The following is a 22,634-nucleotide window of genomic DNA, read 5'->3' as shown; positions in this document are numbered from 1 at the left end:
CAACTGATACGATTGCCGCAGCTACTTTCATCACACAATATAAAATAGTAATAAGAAAAGAAAGAGGGCGAGGAATATTAATAAGCAATAAAATAATCCATTCCCTGTTGTTGCAGCTGCCACATCTATCCGCAATATTTTTACAAGCTGCAGCAAAAAAACTCTGCGTTTAAGTAATTGCAAAAAAAAATACTGTACGGGCGCCCTGTGCTGCATTTTTTAATTAACTTCAAAAGGTTTGCTCTATAAACAGAGATGCTGCGCTGCGGATGCTGTCTACTGTCTGCGGCTTGGTTATTGGCCACTGATTTGTGGCAATGGCAAATAAAGCCGCGCTGCAGCCACTCTTCCACTCCTGCAATATATCATCGACTGGGAACAGCGGGAAAAAAAAGACTAGGAAACACGTTGCACGCTTCCGTCAAGCGTTCGTCATAAAAGCAATCGAATGGTCAGGGCGAACGCGAATTGTTTGCCTCCCGGCAACTGGGAACGCACTTTGCACTGGCTGGGTTTCGACTCAAAGAAACAAAAGACAAGTAGACAATTTCAGGACAACGGCGGCACCAGCAATGGCAATAGAATGCAGGCAAGTCCATCAATGAACACCAGGAGTGCGTGCTGGACTCGAAAGAGACATTCGGTTGATGATTGTAAATGAAGAGCGGAGCGCACAGTGGAACAAAATAGTTCATTTTCTTTCACAAATAATCTACATCAATAAGTTATAGAATAAGCTATCGGTACATCGATAGCTTGATCGAATGGTTATCGATTAATTGATCGTATGCATATATCAATTTGACTTGTTTAAGGTTTTGCTTTTTGAGTTGACTGCATTAAAAGGACAAAATGTTGCTATCGGTTCTTAGGTCAGGTATCGATTTTAGGGCCTCATATATGAATGAGCTACCGGTTTCTGCAGTAACTTCCGAAATTGGGGCAACTCTATATAGCCTAGTCAATTTCTAATTTGCTGTCGACTGCTATCGATAACATAGTCATCGATTGGTCTTTCTCAATTAAATGCTCTGCAATCCAACAATTTGAATGCATTCCCAGTATTCCAATAGTTACCCAATCGTTTGTGACTGATTAAGCCATTATTGAGCAGTCCATGAGCTCGTGTTCCATGTTCCGACCGCATACCGCACTCAACTCATGCATAAGCTTCTTCAATGTGCAATCAGGCGCCTAAGTAGAGGGGCCAGTCCATGGTGCTTTGTTCATATGTAAACGACAATCAACTTGAAAAGCAGCACCCAAAATCGTAATGGGAATAATTTGCAGCAATTTCATTCCAAAAGCCTCTTACACAGGCAGACAGGGAGACGCACAGCCACACAACCGCACACACACTCACACTCACACACACATGCGGCTCGTCACGTAAATGACAATCAAAATTTGAAGTAGTCTGCGTAGGCAAAACTGCAGGAAGGAAGCGGAAAGACTGGCCTATGTCCGTGTGTCGAGCTGACCAAATCAAATGCGTGCGCCGCTGCTGTGGCACATGCCCCAAGGCTGTCAGAATCAACACATATATCGAGCATGGGGGCTTATCTGCAGTGGCAGGCGGCATGCGGCAAGAGCAGAGTGAATTGCAATCTCCCTATAGACCAATACAAATACACAGAGTCAACCGCAGGCTGAAGCTGCTTATAATCTAAGCACACACGTGTGTGCGTGACTCTGTGTGTGCAAATATCCTTGTAACACATTCCATACACTTACACACACACACATGCACACACGCACACACGCGTTAGTTACATGGCCCAACCGTCACTTTGTCATATTATGAATCCTAATTCCGTTGGAGGCCGTGACCTGCAGGCCCAGGCTCCCTAGCTGGCATGCCATGCCACGACCACCCCAGGCCCATATTGTATGAGCTCCTGATGACGTTATGGATACTTCAGCTGTCACTCAAAATATGAGAGGAGCTGCGCGTTGATTGCAAGCGACAAGGACTTAAAGACATCAGGACATTGGCACACTTAAAGCTGTGGCAAGCATTTTATTATGTCTTGCGGTTGAATCAGGAGGGGGCAGGGGGCACGAGGGTGTCTGTCTGGAATTTATAATGACAAGCGTGAATTTTCATACTGCGCTACTAGGCAGCGTCGTCGGGGGCGTGGCACTGCCCAGGGGGCATTGTTAGCCCAGCCAGTTGCAATAAAATGCGCGTCAAATTGTCTTGTTGGCTATTAAGAAGGGAGGCGGGGGTTGCTTTACTATTAAAAAGTTTGCAACCCCCGCTGGCCAACAGGAAATACAATTTTTTTGTAGAAAAAAAGGACAACGAGTTGTGCGAGGAGTGAGGTGTTGGGGCTGGGCGGAGCCTTTGGCTTCATAATGAGCTTAGTATGCAAAATGCGACGAATTGTCAAAAAGATTCACTTTTTTTTTTTTCATTTCGGACAGTTTTAGAGTTTTCTTCTGGACTGATGGGGCGACACTTTGGACAATGCTGCGAATTGGCTGCTGCTTCTGGCGAAAAGTAACTTTAAAATTGCTGGGCGTGTGGGCGTGGCAGTTGCTTTCAACTTTGGTTAGTTGTGTGCGGGCAAAGTTTTCAAAGAGAATTGATTACATTAGCGCGGCAGCTAAGGAACTTCGGAGCTTATTATGCTGCAGCAGCTATGAAAATTTATGTATCATGAGCAGTGTTCGCACCACACAGCATTATTCATAATTTATCTATCTGTGCTGACGACAATTTTTGCCGAAATTCAGTTAACAGCGCCAAAAATCAATAGCGTGGAAATATTTTGAGTTTAATAATAAGATTCTTTCAGAGTTGTTTTTTTTTTTTTTATGTTTTCGTTGAGAGGATAATATAGTTATATATAGTTTTTATGGCGGCCTACAAAATGCTAAAGACTGCAAGGGCTTTATATTTTTACATCTATAGATAGATAGACTATTCGATCTCTAAGCGAGGGGAAAAAGTGATCAAGATTGTTACTACATTCATTCTGTTCGATTCCAGCGCACAATAAAATATGATTTCTTTTATTAAATAGCTCTGCGAATCTATAAAATTTAAATTCTTCATTGAATGAATACGCAAGTAGACTTAACTTAACACTAGCAGCTATTTTAATGCGTACTCTATTCTCATGTAGCATGTGATAAGGCATATAGGATTACGCTGAATACCCAACTTTATATACTTTTCACAATTCCAATTTTTTTCCTGTACTTCAAAATTCCCAAAAAAAAAGAAAAAAAACGCCTTTGGCTCTCACCTTTCCACAGTTTCCCTAGCCAATTAGCCAAGTTTTTACATCGATGTACATTGCAAATGCACGAACTCTGCCGCTTTTTGATCTGCTCCAACACAAAAAATAGCCCTTATGCAAATGCTGCGCGACAGCCGTAAAAACGCCCAAAAAAATAAAATGGAAGAAAAATAAACCGCAAATTTTCCATGTCGCTTCATTAGCCAACCGAAAAAGAAAACGAAAAGCCAAAAAAGTCTCACGCGAGATGACATCAAACAAAAATCAGCACAAAAGCAAAGTCCCAGTAAAAACACTTCCCCAACTAAATCATTAAAAACGCTGCCCCCACAACAACATCAAAAAACCGAAAAACAAAACAAAAGAAAAAAAAACCACAATTCAAACCGGAAAAGCGCAAATACGGGAAACACGGAAAAAGGCGACATGTTTTTGCTTCGTTAATAAACTGCAACGAATTTGACAGCGGGTACGCGCTGCGGCTGCAAACCGCAAAGAAGGGCTGTCTAACCGCAAGGCGACAGGACTTCTTTAGCTAGAAACGCCCGCCTAATGGTCGGAAGATACAATAAAAGCCAACATAACTGTCAAAGGGTTTCTCGCCCAGCTACGCAAATGCCGTCCTCCACAAAAGAATCCTCCCCAAACAATGCTGAAAAAAAAAACTGGAAAACAACAACAACAACAAAAAAATCACTTAAAGTATTTTGCCAATAAATTTAAATCACAGACAGGCGACTGGGGAGCAGCAAAGCGCTGCGAAAACAATAGACAAACGGCTCCTGACACGAGGGGTACTCAGGAAGCGCCCTGCGCGTAGGCAGGCAAAAAAATGTAAAGCAAACAATGCGCTGAGGCTGGAAGTCAGAAAAGGGCAATAAACGAACAAAGCGCCGAACAAAGAATACCCTTTGTAGGCTTATTAATTATGATAAGCTGGACTAAGTTTAAGGAAATCATTAAAACTTTTTGGATTATTAAGTGCCAATTTTGAACTTAAAAAGAAAATCCTTTCTACTAAGTTTTCTTTTTTAATAAATTAAAGAAGTCATAGGCTAATTGGTCTTAGAGACATATTATTCTGAGCATTTTTTCTGCAACTTTTTAAGGGCTGGTTTGATTGTATATTTATTTTAATTTAAGGTTTTCACAGAACAAATAAATAATAAAATAAAGCATAAATTTATTGCCGAGCTGTTCAGAATTCAGGCTGGCTTAATAGCGTATAAACAGAGACAGACTAAGATTAACTTATGTGCTATATATAACCATATATATACTATTTACTTAGCTTTACATAAATGAGTACTAAGCCTTTTCTTCAGAATGACTTTAAACAGAATGGATTTCACAGTAAATGTCTGAATCACAATACCTTTTTGTAAGCGTATTAAGAAGAGTAAAAATAAACAGAAGCTGAAGGACTAGCAACGGCGCATCAGAAGCGAAATAAAGCGCTAAAAGGATTTAGTCGCGCGTGCATAAACCTAGGGGGGGGGGGGGAGGGGGGATTGTGGGGTAGGGTTAGGAATTGGGAAATAACTGAGGCAGCTCACGAACTTGGTGTGCCTGGGGGAGGTAAGGGTGACAGGAAATGGAGTCGCAGGAAGTGGCATTTTAATGCGAGTTGCAACCAATTGATGCATGTGGCAAACACCACAATATTGCCACGCACACACGCACACACACACACACAAGAACTCACAGCATAATAATTAAATCGTCGTAATTTTCTGTGTCGCGCATAATTGTTAAACATGATTTACAATTTTGTGGCAACCGGAAGTGCCTCAGCTGTGGGAGTAAAAGCCGTTTGTCAAATGTTTCGCTTGCTTTTATGCGAATTTGGCAAATATGTTTTGTACGCAATTTACAACAATTTTTTTTCTTTAACAGCGCACAACTTTTGTAATGGCCCAACAAATGGCAAACGACTTGGGGCAGCAGCAGAGCGAATTTTAAAGGTCTCCTTTTTTTTGGCAGCGCATAATTTGCGCATATAAACCATAATCTTTGTTTAGGGGCAAAGTCTTTGAGAATAAATTGCGCATATCCTGGGAAATGCCTCAACGCCAGGCGCCGCCCCAACACGTTTCTAATGGCAAACAACAACGTTGTCGAGTTGAAGATAACTTATAAATCATGTAATCAGAACAACGGCAACAACAACAACAAGGGGAACAACAAACCCAGCAGCATGAAAAACTGAAATTGCTTTTGGCTGAAACAGCTAGGCAAGTCGTGGAGATTGGTAGGGGATGTAGGGTGCGGGAAATGGTCTAGTTGAGTGGGTGAATGTGCTTTCAAAGTGTGTAATTTATTGTGCGTTACATAACTTTATGATAAGAGAGAACTGCTTTTGAGGGGTAGATTGAGAAAGTTTATTGATCACAGAATAAAACGAATTGAATTGAAGAGTTGTAGGGAGCAAAAAATAAACTATTAATCATATGTGAATAGAAGAGAAAGTCAGCAAATACATGTTAAATTACATTAGGGAGCTGTAAAGACTTTAAGGTACATTATTGAAGGCGAATTTTATGAGCGAATGCATAGCTGAATTAAATTTAAATTCTATTTAAATCATAAAATAGACTTAAGAGTCTTAAAAGAACAACAGTTTTTTGCATAAATATCTTAATAACAAATAAATCAACTCAATCCTGAGCATTAAAAATATGTCAAAAACTGTACTAAGGGTAACTACAGCTGTCTCAGAAACAAAAAAGAAGCTTTTCCCCAGTTTGACTTGACACGCAACAGGACTTTATTTGCATGCAGCAAAAGTTTCCAGCCACAAGAACCTTTCACACTTTCGTTTCGGGCCAAAGTCGCAGTCAAAACAGGTGAAGCGGGTAATCCTTGCAGTGCACCTCGCAAATGCAATAAGCAAACACGCCACCTGGCGTCGCGAACAAGAGAAGAACAAGAAGAAGATAACAACAGGAGAGTAGCAGGGCGAAAAGGCAAACCGAAGAATTAATACTCTTTTTGCTTGGTTAATCAAGTATTATATAAAAATATCAAAGCTTTCCAAACAAAAACCCCCTTTGGCCATCGTTGCAGCTACATGATCCGATCAGAATTTCATATAAGAGTCTAACTTTCTATGCCAACCTATACATTTTATGGCAGCTATATGACATAGTCATCCGATCTAACCGATTTTGATATATATAATTATTGTCTGCAACAGAAACACAAAGAACCAAGACTGTCCTTTTCAAATAACCAACAGAGAGACGGATAGACTATATTGACTCGACTCCTCGTGTTGATTAGAAATAGAAATGTAATGTGTTGCACATTTCACGACAAGTTGATAACATCCTCTATAAGAGTATACCAAGAGTGATATAGAGGTGCATATATAACTTGGGGCGCCTGTCAAGACCTTGGCAATGCATACAGTTCACGTGCAGCTGCCGGCTGTGGCAGTGGATTGGGTTGAGGTGGGATGGTTTGGGGTGGTATGGGTTGGTCCAAGTGGCAAGTGCTTCAGTGGCAAAGAGAGACAATGGATTTTAAAAGCGAGCGCACAGATAGCTACTCTATGAGGCATGCACAGTTTCCATTTAACTATGAATAATTCCCATTGTTGTAGTTGTTGTTGCTGCTGTTGCTGTGGGGATCTGCTGCTGCTGTTGCTGTTGTGCATTTGCTTGTTAATATTTTCATTTCCGTTGCTTTATGAGCCGATTCCGTAATGCCTAGACGGAGGCAGGCAGGCTGGCACAGAGTCAAAGGAGAGGAGGCAGGCAAACGAGTTGTAGATAAAGTAAGAGATGGCCTGCGAGAGTTGAGTGCCCCGCTTTACAAGAACAATAACAAGAGCAACAGCTTCAAGCACAAGCGCCAGCAGCAGCAACAGCAACAATAACAAATGAGTCCTTTTGCTGCTGCTGCTGCTCATCATCATCATGTGCCTTATCGGTAATGTCAACCAGTCTTCAAGTTTACAAGAAGAAGTGCGAGGGAGTCGGGTCTTGAGACGGTCTGGGCCATGGCTCCATTTCGCCATTGTTTGCATAAAATTGCAATTTACAATTATGACAATAAAATGAAAGGGCAAGACAGAGAGGGTGGTCTTTATGGGCAGAATATGCATTGGCATTCAAGCGTATTAACAAGCACGAAACGATATGATAAGCAATTTAAGCACGCGTTTAAATGACAGAATTACAGATAAAATATGTGTATAAAAAAAAAAGGAAAAATAAAGCAAAAACAGAAACAGAAACGTTGTGAAACGTTGCTAAATGAGTCAAAAATTTGATAAATGACACGGAAGAAAAAATTAAGCAGCAGCAGAAACAGCGCAGCAATAAATTGAGCGCGTGAAATGTTGGCGAGCCGGGGTTATCTATGCCACTGGGGAAATGGCCAGGCCATAATTAGAGACGCGGCTCTGTTCGGCTCGGGCCGATATTAGTTAGAGCGCGGAGGCATAAATTACGCCAGTCAGTGGGGAGCAAAGCGCTCAAAATACTCGTATCATTAAATTAGTTTTGGCGGGGGTGTGTGGTTGAGTGGTAGGAGAGGGTGCAGGGGAGGCTGCTGCTTAAATGAGAGATTATTGCGAAAGCGAGGCAATAAATTGCGTAAATCTTTATGAATGAGTTTGCTTAAAGTTGAGCGCTCAAAAAGATTTCCAGCAAATCGCTTTCGCCAGCAATTCGCCAAAATTCAAAGTGACAGCCAGAAAGTATGCAACATTCTTTTTCGTGGCAAGCAATAAATCTGTTAGAAGCAGTTAGTACCGACAGTTGGGATTTGTTTTAATAATTGAATATTAAGCATGTATATTAGATCATAATTTGTATTATTATTAAAGCTAACTAAATCTTCTATCAATAGAGAAAAGGCCGCTATGAAATGTAAGTAAGGAAATTAATTTATATCCTGTGAATGCAGTTAAAAGTTTATAAGTTTAATACATTTTTATATTCATTTTGTTAATATTTCTCAGCTCAGTTGAGCTCTTAACTTTACTCTACATAACTCTCTATAATGGTTTATTTATCAATAAAATTGTTCAACTTGAACTTACCGCCATATCTGCAATTTGTTTTGTCAGCGGGTATATTGCCATTTGGTTCCAGTCGATCCAGATACTCTTCCGAATTGTAACCATTGAATGGAACTTTATTACCGTGATTATGATGGGCGCCACCGCCGCGATGATGATTATGATGATGGTGATGATGATGTGTGGAATCGTCGCCATCCTCGCGGGAAATAGCTGCAATCGAAATAAAATAAAATACAAATACAAAAATTTAATAAACATTATAAATTCTCGATTACCAATCGCCTTATAACTTTATGCTAATTGGCTTTTATGTAAAATCAATTTTCATAGAAGCACTTAAAACTTGCCCCCAATCAAATTATGATTTTCATATGAACACACTCAATACTAAAGTGGAAATTCCCTGAAGCACGCTTGGCCACATTTCACTTTTGAGAGCTTGGACAAATTCTGGTGCGGAAGTGTGAGCTGGCAGAATGATGGGTCGGTTAGTTGACTGTGGCATGAGTTTGGTTTCAGGCCAATCAACGCCTTTGTGTGTATTTCTAGGCCAAGAGTTCTGGTCCAGGCCATCGTCTGCGGGCAGCGGTCGGGTGCTGGGGCTGCGTTCACAAGTCAATTGACGGGGGTTCTTGTGGGTCCGGGCTTTGACTGCTAATGGCTTCATTTGGAGACCTTGAGGCTGTGCCGCGCCAAAGTTAATGTCAATTTTAAAATTATTTTACAAAATACCAGCCTAAAAGGCTTAAATTCCCAAAGGGTGACACGCAGCTGGGCCCCCGCCCCAGTCAAAAGTCATAGTCACAGCTCGTAAACGGACGCCACATTTGGGGCTCAATTTGAAATGTGTCGAATATGCAAATGAGTTGAGCGGAAAAAATGTAGCTAAGCTTTTATACAAATTTGTATGGAACTAACGCCGGCGCGCCTTCTAATTTCCAAAACGGAAATACAAAAGGCACGAATTGCGCCACAGAGCCAGGGACAACGAGAAAAAACAAGTTGGCCACGATACCTGCGCACAAAAAACCCGTAACAGAGCACCAGCCAACGGAAATTGGCTGGGTATTAGCTTACAGAAGGCAAACATATACATACATGCCGGGGCTCACCACGCTTTGGGCCCGCCTGGAGTTTAGCTCTGCCTCTCGCTGGCAAAGGGTATTACACTTTTGCCATGAAGTATGTGACACACAGAAGTAGACAGAAAAAAAATGTATTAATTTCTGATCAGCATCGACAGGCAAGTCTTTTTACTCGTTCATATAAAAACTGGAAACATTGCATAGATTCCTCCTCTTGTTGCAGCCAGTACATTAGGGTATTTAATCTGCTGCTTGCCGAAGAAAGCCCTGCGCTTTTTTTTTTTTGCCAGAACGGGTTAGCTTTTTGAGCCTGCAATTTGCTAACGATATGCATACAAGTGGATGGCCAGAAGGGTAGCAGAGACAGCAGCTCTGAGAGGGCTCTTACATGTGTGCTATATGCAAATGGCAAGCGCCGAAAGGATTACACGTTTAGAGTTTCGGCTTCCAAAATGGAGGCAGTCAATAAACTGTGATCACGAGTGGCAGGCAGTTGGGAGGTGAGGCAGTTGAGCAGCAGTTGCTGTCTCTTATGAATTATGGCAAGGACGTTGGGTGGGGTGGCACTGTGGGTTTGTACATATTGTACATGTTTAATTAATAGCCATAAGGACTTTAGTCAGGGACGGAGCGGAAACAACCCCCAACGCACACAGACACACGCCCACACACAGATGATGTCAGCACAACATTTGTAGATTGAAGCCGAAACACAAATCACAAAATTACCGCAAATTGTCGCTACAAATAAGCAATTTATTTGCTTATATAACTCATGTAGACACAGACACACACACACACACACATACACTCTTTCTCGCAGACATGTGTGTGCACATCTATTGAGACCACAGAAATGCAATTCCCCTAAATGTGGCACTGCTGGCTTCAACTCCGGCTACAGCGATTTGATTTTTGGGGTTGCCTCGCACGAAAATCTCATAAACTTGTGCAAAAACACGCAGCCAACCCATTGGAGGGGAGCCGGGACCGTGCCGGGTTGCGGTAGGAGGCTGTGAGAGACTTTGGGTGGCTGCAAATGTAATCAATAAAATATGTTCAGCATAAACTACTCGCATGGTTGGAGTAGGAAAAAAGCAATAGCAGACTCTGGGTTAATGGCATCAGACATCAGCTCATGTTCGTAATGTTCTTATGCAAGAGTCAATCCACAAAACTGCGGCACAAAATTACATAAATGTAGTGCTTGCAAAACTGTAGCATACTTTTGTGGGCAGAAGTTTTTAATCGAATTATGAGCTACAAAAGCGTGAGGCTCGCTCGTCGTAGGCTGTTATGAGTTTGTGGAGGTTAAGGGCTCAAATCTTAAGCCCTGGGCAGACAGTTTGATGATACTTTAGAAAAGTGAGTTAAGATTTTCGTTATTTTACACAAGGAAATAAAATTAGTATCGCCTTTTTAACTTAAAAGATGAGCATTTTGCGATATCGGTAAATTTATGTAATGAAATATTATTTTAATATTTATAATATTTTATGTACAGTTCAGTTAAGACGTTTTATATCGCCTATATATTTTCCAGGCGATACTTCAGTCAATACATTTAATAATAAGCCAGGTGAGAGGATTTTCATAGCCATTGCCTTCAATTTTCTCCTTGAGAGACATTAAAAAGGATATCCTAGCTGAAAAATATTTGCATAAATTAAGCAGTTAACAAATATTTAAGTCCACTTAAAAACAAAGCCAATCGAATGCCTAACTGAATTTGACGGCTTTAAATTTGTTGCCTGCTTTTGTTCACCAGCAAATTTAGCTTAGGCAAGCCTAAATTTTTAAAGTTCCCGCCCCTTGACTGATATATTTTGCTGACGAATGAGTGACAGTTGGAGAGAAGAGCAGCAGCAAAGCCAATTGAACAAAGCTCGCAAATTGGGTGCAGACAATGGCAGTTGGGAACACGCTCCGAACAATGACAACAACCGACAGTAAAAGCAAAATTAAATCAAAGTAAAACCGCACAAAGGCAAAAGCAAAAAAATAGAAAGAAAAATCGGCAAATAGAAAACACAAAATGGAAAAATCAAACGAGCAAATGCAATCTACGTAACTGGGCAGTAACTGGACAGTCCGCTTCCGAAGAGCTTCAGAGGCAGCCAGTCGGCAGTTTTAATGCGCTTTAGTCGCCGGCTAAAGCTTTTATTGTTCGCATTTCGGTTCGGGATTCCTTTGGACTTAACGGGTAGTTAACGCAAAGACGACAAAATGCGAGAGTTGAGAGCAATTGAGTGTTGAGCGCCAACATAAGCCAACAGCATTTACATAGATAATGCACAAATGCGCCATAAAAGTGAGTAAACAAGCAGATTGTGATGATATGGTTGGCATTGGCGAGCGTGGAGTACTTATGTGATTAGTTTATCGAATGTGGATTAAAATTGAAGAGTTGCGATTAAAGAGTCTGATATGGTATTAGGGGATAGTGTGCTGCGGGCATAAGCTTTTGCGCTCTCACTTTTACGCTTTTGAGAGCATTTACATTTTTTTTTCTGCTTTATTCTCCATTCGTAAATAATATACTGGCTCTGTTCTCTTGTCTTTACGCTCTTGAGAATCAATTGTAATTTTGCTTTGCACTCGCTCTTGATAGCATATAAATTATTAATTCTTCTTTGTTCTATTCGTAAACGTTCTACTAGTTCTGCTTTGAAAGTACGAAGCAAGCATTAGCTCGTGCTTTCTTATATTTACGCTCTTGAGAGCATACAATAAATTATTCTACTTTGTGCGCTATTCGTAAATGTTTTACTGGCTCTGCTTTAAAAGCCAAACCGTATAAGCGTCATAATATTATATTATACATGCGATAGTCTAGAGAAAGGCATCATATTATGGCTCATTTCTTATAAATACTCATTCTTAAAGTTTTATACATGTTCTTAAATTTTTTAATAAAGAAAAACCTTGCCAAGTCAGCGCTTGTTTCCAATAAAAACCAAATGACCAAATTAAAGTTTTCGCCCCTTCAGCATTCGGTACTTAGTATCTAATCCTAGATAAGAGCTCAGAAAGCGCACATGCCCACAGTAAACGGACGTGTTTCTCTCTCAACTGTAACTAAAAAAGACAATGGCAAAATCAGTTCATCCGCTGAACCCGCAGGCGGTCCGTCGAAATTGTCAATAGTCTGATTCGGGACGAACCGGCGAACCGCTGTCCAGACAAAGCAATTCAATCCCAACTGCGGATCACTGCAGGGCAGAGCCGATGATGATGTGAGCGACACTTGAAATGCTGACAAATAAGTCGCATTAACGAACAGTTGACCAGAACAGAACCGAATGGCGAACAAAGCAAATGCAATTTGCCAAAGGGAGGGAAGTGCAGGCAACGCAGAGACACCAAAAATTAAATGTTAAAACTCATTTGTTGCCGCTGCCGATGTCATGTGGTTGGCATTGTGACGAAAGACAAGGCGATTGCCATGCAATTAAGGCATGCAATTTAATCAATTTATCAATTAAGCAAACGACAAGGACTTTTGATGAAAACAACAGCCAGACTGTCAGACAGACACTCGCCGAATTTATTTTTATACATTTCCCAGCACTACATCAACTCCGACTCCGACTCCAACTACGACTCGACTCACGATTCGCTGGCTTTAAAAGCCAATTTCATTAGCATTTCAAAGTGGTTGCCTGGCTGGTTGCCTTGCCGGCCAGCGTCGGGAGTCAATAATGTTGTTAATTGGCAGCTGAGGTGTGGGGTGCTGGTGGGAGGGCGTACTTTTAGTAGGGGCGTGGCTGCTGGTTGGTCGCGTTGTAAATACGTGTACAACAATATTGCGCCCGGCGGCAATTAACATTTGTAAATATGCATAATTGTTGAGAGAGAAATGTGCAGACCATGAACAGCAAAAAAGAAAACAGAAGCGAACGCCACGCCGAAGCTTAAGTACCCTTTATATAAAGATATAGCATCTTTAGATGATAGCTTATGTATGAATCTGATCTCAGTCAGAGTATGTCATATTTTACATAACCAGAATCAGCGGCAAGAATCAAAGTGTTTTGTCAAACTTGCTTCTAGTACATTGTTTAGTTTTATTTGGAGAGTTAAGATATTCTATCTATTCTATCTTATTATAAATCTAAGCCAAGTTTTAAGAGAGCTCTAACGACAAGAGTATATATACACACTCATGAACATATGAAAATATCTCCGTCAATGCGTTACACCCCTCATGCCAAAAATTATACTACCCTATGCAAGGGCAACAACAAAATACAAAAGTATATAAAAAAGCGGATGAACGGGCTGCAGGCAACGTGCAATGAACCATTGAGAGAAGCAGGAACAGTCAGAAGGGGGCTGGGAAGAGGCGTGTCAATGTATTCAATTGAATCAGCGGTTCAGACAGTGTTTTAACATGGGCGCTTAATTGTTGTTAACCATTTGCATAATTGTAAAGAAAACTGATTACAAAATATAAAGAGAGAAAGGCTTTCAAACTGTAGAGGCTGCTTCAAACTGTCAGTCTGCGTCTCCATATAGATTAAACTAAGTCCGCAGTCACACTCAAACTGTAGCAAGCAGTCGCAGGAGCTGCGAAACTGTTACCAGTTGCCGCGCAACTGTAATTGCTGTCAAACTTTTATAAGCTGCCGCATCGCATGTTAATTTTGCATGTTTGCGCATAGTTTTAAGAACTCCTGAAGTTTTCAGGGCGAACTGACAACAAGTTTTTAATTTAATTAATAGACGCCAGCGAATAGCAAAACCGGAGACAGCAGCAAAAGCATTGAATTACACAAAGTTCGGGGCGGGGCGAGCGTGGGCGGCGGGGCGCCAAATGAAAATGAGCTGCACAAAGGTGTGTGTGTGTGTGTGTGTGTGTGTGTGGGTGTATGCTGTGTGTTTGTATGTGTCTGTGTGTCTGTCTGCAATGGCTTCATGGAACTTATGATTAATTAAAAATAAATTCTGGCTGTGCGGCATATTTGTATTGAAGCTGCCGTCTTTCAATATTTGCCAGACATTGTTCTTCTTCTTTGAGGATTTAAGGATAATGGTGCACATAATAGAACTGTGGAGCCACAAAGAATGCGGCACGTGGCAGCCCAGCAAATTGGTAAATTATAGTGCCTCACATTGTTGCCTCGCCCCTCCCCTCTTCAAAAAACACACAGAATGCGTCCGCAGAATGAGGCCACAACGAAGACAGAGGCTGCCTTGGGACAGGTGGGTAGGGGGCAGGGGGCAGGGGGCAGGGGCATGGTCATATGGTTGCCCTGTGCCACATTTTGAGCTCCAGACAATTTGAGCACTTGGCATAGCTGGGCGAGACAATTAACTTAAATGACTGTAAAAGAGCTGCGACAGTTGAAATTGCTGTGGTAAGTGGTTTTTCCACAGCCAAATGTTCTTGTCACCTTGTCGCACACACACACACACACACACACACACACACACCTTTTTGACTGAAATTGAAAAGTACAACAATTTAGTTGCCAAATGCCACTCGGAGAGCAGGACGCGCCGCAAGCTATGCTATGATTTCTTTCTTTGCTGTTGTCGTTGGGTTTGTTGCCCCGCCCGCAACACAGGGTAAATCACTTCAAAGGCAATGCCAAGTGTAAATCAGTTGAGTCACAGCCGATTTATGCCTTTGTCAGTCAACCAACAGCCAGCCAGGCAGCCAGCCAGCCAGCCCGCGGGTTTCGAGCATTTTCGAGATATTCGACAACTGTAAGTCTTGGCCAAAACAAGTTAACACCACTTTGCTGCCCAGGCGTGTGGGACGACAGGTTGACACCTAGCTGGATGGATATATAGCAACGGGACACTCAATCAGACAGACCTGGCAGGCATTTTGGCAACGGCGCAAGATTGAACGCCAGACAAGGGTTGCAATGCCGGCGACGACAATTGACAATGCAACTGAGCTCCAAATGTAAAGTTGAGGAAATTTAAATATTTTGTAGCTTGGTGAGTGCTCGAACCCTCAACTTCATGTCCATTGCGATGCTTAAGTGCAATGAGTAGCAAATTTTTAAGTTCTTATTCAAGAGAACTCAATTTTGAGCAGTACAATGTCAGAGAAGAAATCACACTTGAAACTGTAAGAAGAAAACCTATAAAAGATATTTTCGTTGTAAATGCAACAAAAAGAATCTTTAAGTAAACTTTACTTTTGCTTCCTTACATTTATATGAATATAAAGCAAATGTTCTGGGTTTTCATAATTCATAAATAACTTCTTATGGATAATAGAAGACTTTTCCAACTCTGTAAGATGTGTTTCTCTAAATTGAAGTTTTTCCTAAGCTAGCCTTAGGACACCACATATTTTTTGCTATATATTTACAGGAGCTACACAGTTTGATGCCCTTTCTTATACCCTGCACATATCGAATATTCATAAAATATGCTTAACTTTAACTAGTTGATAACATTTTATGCTGTGCTCTCCACTTTGATCCTGAGGCTCTGTCGCACACACACACATAAAGGACAAGGGCCCAGCACATGAAATATTCAAGGCAATATTGCGACAGGACAAGCCCGAATTGATGTTCAATTTGAGCGGCTGCCTAAACAGCCACTAAAACGTTTTGCAAAATGATCAAGGAACCCCAAAAAACTTACAATTTTTTATTTTATAAAGAATAAGAATACTTGAGTGGGGGCGAGGGGTCAGCCGGTCCAAAAGGCAAACCTTTTGGCAACAAATCGATAAATATTTGAAGAGGAAAACTGGCGGCCCTGGAGACAGTTGAGATTCGCCGGCAGCTGTCCGAGGTGCCCGAAATCGCATTTAATTTAAAACTCATAAATACGAAATGCGCCGACAGATAATCATAATAAAATTTCAGAGCACAATTTTTTGCTCTTCTTGTTTGGCAACATGAAGCAAATTGCAAATGAGATTTTCGCCCGGGCTATGAAAATGAAAATGGAATTGAAATTGCGATTGCTGGCCGGGGGAAAAAACAAAAAACTTTGCTACGTTTTTGGCTTTTCTCAACTGGGTTGAAAAACAATTTGTATAATTGCATAAAAAATATGATTTTTGCACTCTTTTTTCTCTCGCCTCTCTCGATTTCTGCTGCCAACTCGTTCTCAGTGTGTCAATGACAGTCGACGGCGCCTGTTTTTGACAAACTTCCAAAGCGGAATCAAACGGAAAATGCAAAAATTATTGAAAATTTCAAGTGCAATTGAGTGTCAAATGGGCTTCGCCAGCCGCAAAATCAAGTCCAAAAAGTTGTAAAGCCAACTGAAGCGTGTTAAAGTGTTGTTCCATGAACTCGAGTGAAATGAAGTGGATTTGCTTTTTGGGATGCAGGCCGCAGGGCGCAGGGCGGAGCGGGGCAGCGGTTGCCAAAATAATTAAGAAAATGTTTGCCATTTACTTAGCATTTATCTATACAATTACATATATTTTAGACATAATGACAAACCAAGCAGTTTTGCAAAAGATTTGAAGACTTTTCGCTGACTTTCACAAAACTTTGCAGCATTTTCTATTAATACCCTGTCAGCGTTAGCTGTGTAGGGTATGCTCAGCTTTTAAGAGTTGTATAAATATAAATGTTTACTTTTCCAGACTTAAATCAGTTTTCTAATTGTAAAATCTTATTAAGAATTCTAATAAATATATTCAAAGCTTCTATATTTGACAGGGTATTTCGTAGAGTGTGGACTTTGCACATTGCACGCGCTCTTTGTTGCCCGTTGACATTTACGAGACATTTTACTGAATAGCAAATTGAAAACTGCACAGAAATGAGCAACAGCACGTAGAGAAAGGGAGAGTGAGCGAGAGAGAGAGAGAGAGAGAGAGATAGAGAGAGAGGGGTAGAGACTTGGGGGTTATAGAGAGTGCGAGGTGCAGACAAGTGGATGAGAAATGACAAACTAATTGAGCCTCGGCAGCATTCAGAGGCAGTCGCAGACACGTGCCTGTTGCAGGCAAAACTACTTGAGACATTAGTTATACGTGGCGAGAAAATTCCATGGAGAATGGAGCGAGACGGCGTGAGAGCTGAGAAGGGGAGAAAGCCCCTCTCAAGGCGCATTAGAACGCGTGATTTGTGCTCAAAGAGCGGCCTTTAAAGATGCTTGGCAAACAGCTCGAGTGGAGGCCTTCAAACGAGGCAGGCTGGGAAAAACATTACACAAAGTTCTTCTAATTTATGCATATTTCAATGCAATTCAAGACTAAGTCTCACTCTCTCTCTGTCTCTGTCTGTCCCTCTCTCTTTCTCTCGAGTGCGCTGGCAAACATTTAGCGGCGTTTAATTTTGGCATGCATAATAATGAGCATTGTTGCTCATTATCATTAACCAGGAGACGGCGCGCCTTGAAGTGGCCTCCAGGGTCTGGGCTAATGGCCCGCGGCGCCGCAAGTTTTTCTACTCCTGCTTTTTCTTTTCGTTGTAGACCCGTGGAGTGCGCCCCGCAAATAAAAGCAGCTTCGTGCCCAGCTGAAGTTTGTAAATATGAAGTTTGATAAGTGGGCGGGCCCAAAAGCAAAGACTGCCAACCAGTTGAACTCTTGACTTGGGCGCCAAAGCAGACGTCGCCGAAAAAGTTGCCAGGCGCAGTTCTTCTTTATGAGGGCGCCTCCCAACTTTCGTATGATATGGGAGTTTTGAGTAGCACTCCTTAAAATATAAAAAACTAAATAAAAAGAAGCACTTGGAAATTACTGAGCACAGTGTGTTGGCAGTGCTTGCTGCTAGGAAGTTTTGATGGACTAGCAAAGAAAAGCTGCCCGAAAATCAAGGCAAATTGAGCAAAATGGCAACAGCAGGATTTGTTAAAAGAAATACAAATTCTGAAAAACAAGGAAATTCCATTAATTATATGCTAAGGCCCATATATATTTTGTCTAATACTTTTGCAAAAGTTTTGATAGAGTAAAAAAGATTTCAGGCAGTCAAAAGAGGATGATTTGTGAGCTAGAGAATGGCTTGATTAAGCTGATTAATTTAAATTGAAATTCTTGGCATATGAAAATCAACTTTGAAGACGCATAAAACTAATTTACAAGCAAGAATTGCAAAATACTACAATTTAAACTATGCTGTGCCCAAAAAGTATTATTTTTTCTATGCAAATATTTTTTGTAAGCCAATCAAATACTTATATTTATCCCATATTTATGATATTTGTGTATATATATACTGTAATAAAATATAATCAAATATATATATTTATTATAATTATATGAATATATAATGAAGTCAAGATTTAACAGCTTGGCCCCACTGTGCTGACTCAGGCACGCACAAATAGCCAAGTCGCGGGACGACAAACACTTGTACTCCGGACGGAATTTGGTGGTGCAAGTTGTGGTGGGTTTTTTTGTTTATGTGCACCAAAAGTGGCAATTGGTGCGCGACTGCGGCAAATGTCGTTACGTGCACAAGTTGCGCTTTTAAAATAATTACAAAACCAAAAAAAAAATAGACACTAAAAATGCGCACACACACACATTAAGTGTTTCTGCTGTTCTTTCCAGCAAACGGCAGCAAATAGAAGTGGGAAAAATTCGTTGCATGCTTTTGTGCGCATCGCTTAATGGGTTTGACAAGCACTGGCAGCTGTTACAGAGCAGCCAGCATATTGTCAATAAGTACTTATGCCGGGGCCAAGCGAGTGAGTGTGTGTGTGTTATTATGCGTGTATACACACATAATGACATCAGTTACCGGCTGATAAAAAGAAAAGCAAAAGAAATGCCAGACCCAAAAACGCAGGCAAGTGTATCTAATGCGACCTGCTACATCCGGCTGCAGGCTGCAGGACACTCTCCCGCTGCAGGACCCTCTCCCCTCGCTGTTGCGGCTGCGGCTGCTGCTCCTGTCAATAACTTTATACAAAAATTGCATATAAAGTGTCGCCGGGTCTGAAATCTTTTGGCCAAACAGCAACAAAAGCCAACGAAATTTATTATGCACAGACGATAAAACGTTTTGTGTGTGCGATTATGTGAGTGTGTGTGTGTGTATGTGTGCAAGGCACGCAAAAAATAAGTAGAAGTAAGAAAAAACAACTATCTAAAGCAAGCCGAGGACTAGATACACTTGTCGGTATGCTGCTTGCGGGCTGCCAGGTTTAGTCTAGATATTTTGATAAACAACAAAGTTGTACATACAAGAACCTACTTTTGACCTATTTTTCCTATGAGAGCTATATGATATAGTGTTCCGATCCGACATATATACCGCCTGCAACAGAAAGACGAACCTAAGCAAAGTTTCAAAGCGATAGCTCGAAGTCTAATAGACTAGTTTGCATAGAACCAGACGGATCGGACATGGCTATTACGACTTGCCTGGTCTGATCTGCTCAGAAATATGTATACTACTCATCGTTGACGTCACCTTCTATGCATTACGCACTTCACGTAAAAACTGGAATACCCGCTGCAAGCGTATTAAAGCAGCACAAGCAGCAGCAACAGGAAACAATAGACAAGCCTTGGGGGCAGTGAGGTGTTAAGCCTTTGCTGCTGCTGCTTTATGGGTGGGTGGGCGGCATTAAAATGCCGCAAACGCAAGTTGACACTATTTCTTCAACAACTTGCAGGAAACCAGCATCAGCAGCAGCAGCAGCAGAAGAAGAAGAGCAACAACAACAACAACAACTGCTGGTCGAGTTTTGAGCTGCGTCATCAGGAAGCAGAACTCGGCAGTTCTGCTGTTGTTGCCGTGCCGGGCGTTAATGGGTTAAAAGTGCGCTTAGAGCGTGTATAGATTTCGTAATGTGTTTGCCAGGCTCAACGCCTATCCACGACCCTACCCCACAACTCTGCATGAGTTGCAGTTCGGCTCTGGCCAAAAGAAAAGCGACACCTGAAACGCCATTTTCAAAACAACCGACGCTTTCACTTCCGCCTGCTGAGTTGGCAACTTTGAAGCTCACATTGCTGAGCGTGTGTGCCCGCTGTCCCTGTGTGTGTGTGTCTGTGAGTGTGTGTGGCTTGATTACAAAATACAGTTTAATGTTGATTACACATGCAGCAGGCAGCAGGCACAGGCACAGGCATAAGCACAGGCACAGGCTGTTGCCTTGGCGAGCTGGCTTATAGTATAACAAAGGCTGCCACTCCAGCATTCAACTCGGGTCTCATTACGCACACAATGTTGACACTAAAGCTCGCTAGTTGACTGCCTCCTCGCTCCAGCACTAAGCCACAACCAGCTCAAGTGTGTGTACTTCAAATTCTTTAAAGTTTACCAAACTTGTTTTGGCTAGCACAGCAGCAGCAGCAGCAGACGCCACATGTCCTCCCCATTGCTTAGTTTAAATGCTGAGCAAACAACTCTTTACTGCTGCCAGAAAGAAAAACATCTACCTTTTTTCTTAAAATTTAACTAAAAACAAACTAGTTAAGTGAAGCATCTCACTTAACTACTGAACACTGGCAAAAAGAAGCAGTGGAGCTTGCCCATCTATGAGTTACCCTCAACTCAGCCTCAAGCATTCTAAACTTTCTTCTGCACACACATAAACAAAAGCACACATACATAAACGCACCTCGCAGGCTGCGCCGGCGCTTCTTCTTCAATTAACCTTACTTTATAAGAAATGCATTCTTGCCTAACTTCGGTCTTTATAGTCCGATCTATATGAAACTTTTAGATCTTAAATATGGTACATAGAAATGTGTACATACCATAGCTCAAGGCTGTATATGTTTTTTAGTTCCATTTTGAGCAAAATGTGAAGATGTAGCATACTATAGGAGAGACTGCGTACCGAAAATCAAGTATCTCATCTCTTTTACTTTTCGAGTAAAGCTTAATAAAAAACATTTCAAAATCGATACTTATCGATATTATCAAAATGGGGCAATATAGCGAGGGAATTAATGAGTTTTTAGTATGTGTGGAACCTATTTAAATTATCTAGTTTTTGAGTTTTCTGAGATCGAAGCATTTACCCAGATGTACAGACTGACGCACAGTCGGATCGATTTAGCTGATCAAGAATGTATATACTCGAAGGGGTCAGCAATTCTGCCTGTTGCATACGTTTAAACAATACCAATATGCCTTTTCTACAGATTTCAATAGATTCAGGATCTCGAACCATCTGCTAATTGTAAATACAATTTTGGAGATGAAATTCTGTCTTGTATCTCGGTTTGTAACCCATTGAAATCTTTATAAAGAGAGCTTTAAATCAATTGGGGTTAATGTTCATTGGCAGCCACATTCTTTCCACACGATGACTAAGAGACGCGATTGCGTTAAGCGCTGCGCTGATTGTACAATCGGCCTTAATATGCAAATTTAATAATAAACAATTAGACTAACTGGTAAATATTACATGGAAATGGGGTGCTAATCACTTGCGCCGTAATGGCAAGCGCAATTTACAGTTGTGTGGCTTTTCTCTTTGTTTTTTGTTTTTTTTTGTCTTCCATTTGAACGGTTTTTTGGTTTTCATTTAATTTACGACAAAGTGTGGAAATTATTCGCAGAAATTTGATTTACATGGCGAACGGCAAGCGGCAATTGTCGTGACAATTTTCATCAACACAACAACAATGAACACTCGGAACGTGATGGAGCACTCAAAGCAGTCGCAATCACAATGTTGACGATGACGTTAAAGTTGACAACGACGTAGACGACGATGATGACGAACAATCAACTTTTGTGCATGTGCTAATAGCTAAATTGTATTAACTTGAACGCGCATTTAGCACATTTCTCTGTTGGAGGTGGGGAGGAAAAACAAATCACGCGATCGACTAAGAACTGGAAAAGCAAAAGCTGTTTGAAAAGTGAATGCAAATCGTGACCAAGAATGTGATCGTCGCGACGATTGTAATCCAAAGCCAAGTTAAGTATACGCCGCGTTTGCCGGCGCAAAAGGTGTCAAAACTGAAATTTGATCTGCGTTACGAAAAGCTGTGAATGGGCGCAGGTGAATATGAAACAACATCTGAAACGTATTTATTTACTGATTATATTATTATTTTTATAATTAATTATTAATTAATTTTCTTTATTATCGTGAGCAGCCATTCATTTTCAATTTCTTTGTTTATTTTTAGTTTGGACTTTTTTTTATTTATTTTTATTATTTTTTTATTGAATAAAGTCAGACTTTTTGCTGAATTTAAACCAGCGACTTCTCGTTTGCTAGTTCAACTTGTAGGCACCTAAACAACGTTGAATTGAGGAACGAACAAAGAGTATTAAGGAGCATGAGGGAAGGCATATAAAATATTATATTATACCATATTATTTCAGGTTTTTTGAAGAATTCTCAGATTAAGCA

The 22,634-nt window shown here is 41.0% G+C and overlaps 1 protein-coding gene across 4 annotated transcripts in view; it reads right to left on the bottom strand.

The window, feature by feature from the left end:
• LOC115767143 (cyclin-dependent kinase 14) overlaps window positions 1-22,634 on the bottom strand; it is a 79,758-nt gene that overhangs the window by 23,678 nt on the left and 33,446 nt on the right. For all 4 annotated transcript variants that reach the window (XR_004018353.1, XM_030711307.1, XM_030711309.1 and 1 more), the window contains exon 3: window positions 8,299-8,490. Coding sequence is in view for 3 of the 4 variants with exons in the window: in XM_030711307.1 (XP_030567167.1) it covers window positions 8,299-8,490 (192 nt within the window). In the remaining variant the exon portion in view is untranslated. The remainder of the gene's footprint in view (window positions 1-8,298; window positions 8,491-22,634) is intronic.

The sequence above is a fragment of the Drosophila novamexicana genome, unplaced genomic scaffold (assembly GCF_003285875.2).
Source record: "Drosophila novamexicana strain 15010-1031.04,08,12 unplaced genomic scaffold, DnovRS2.1 tig00001340-arrow-arrow-pilon, whole genome shotgun sequence".
NCBI classification, from domain to species: Eukaryota; Metazoa; Arthropoda; class Insecta; order Diptera; family Drosophilidae; genus Drosophila; species Drosophila novamexicana.
Note: the sequence above shows the minus strand (reverse complement) of the source record. Positions and strands in the feature narration are given on the sequence as shown.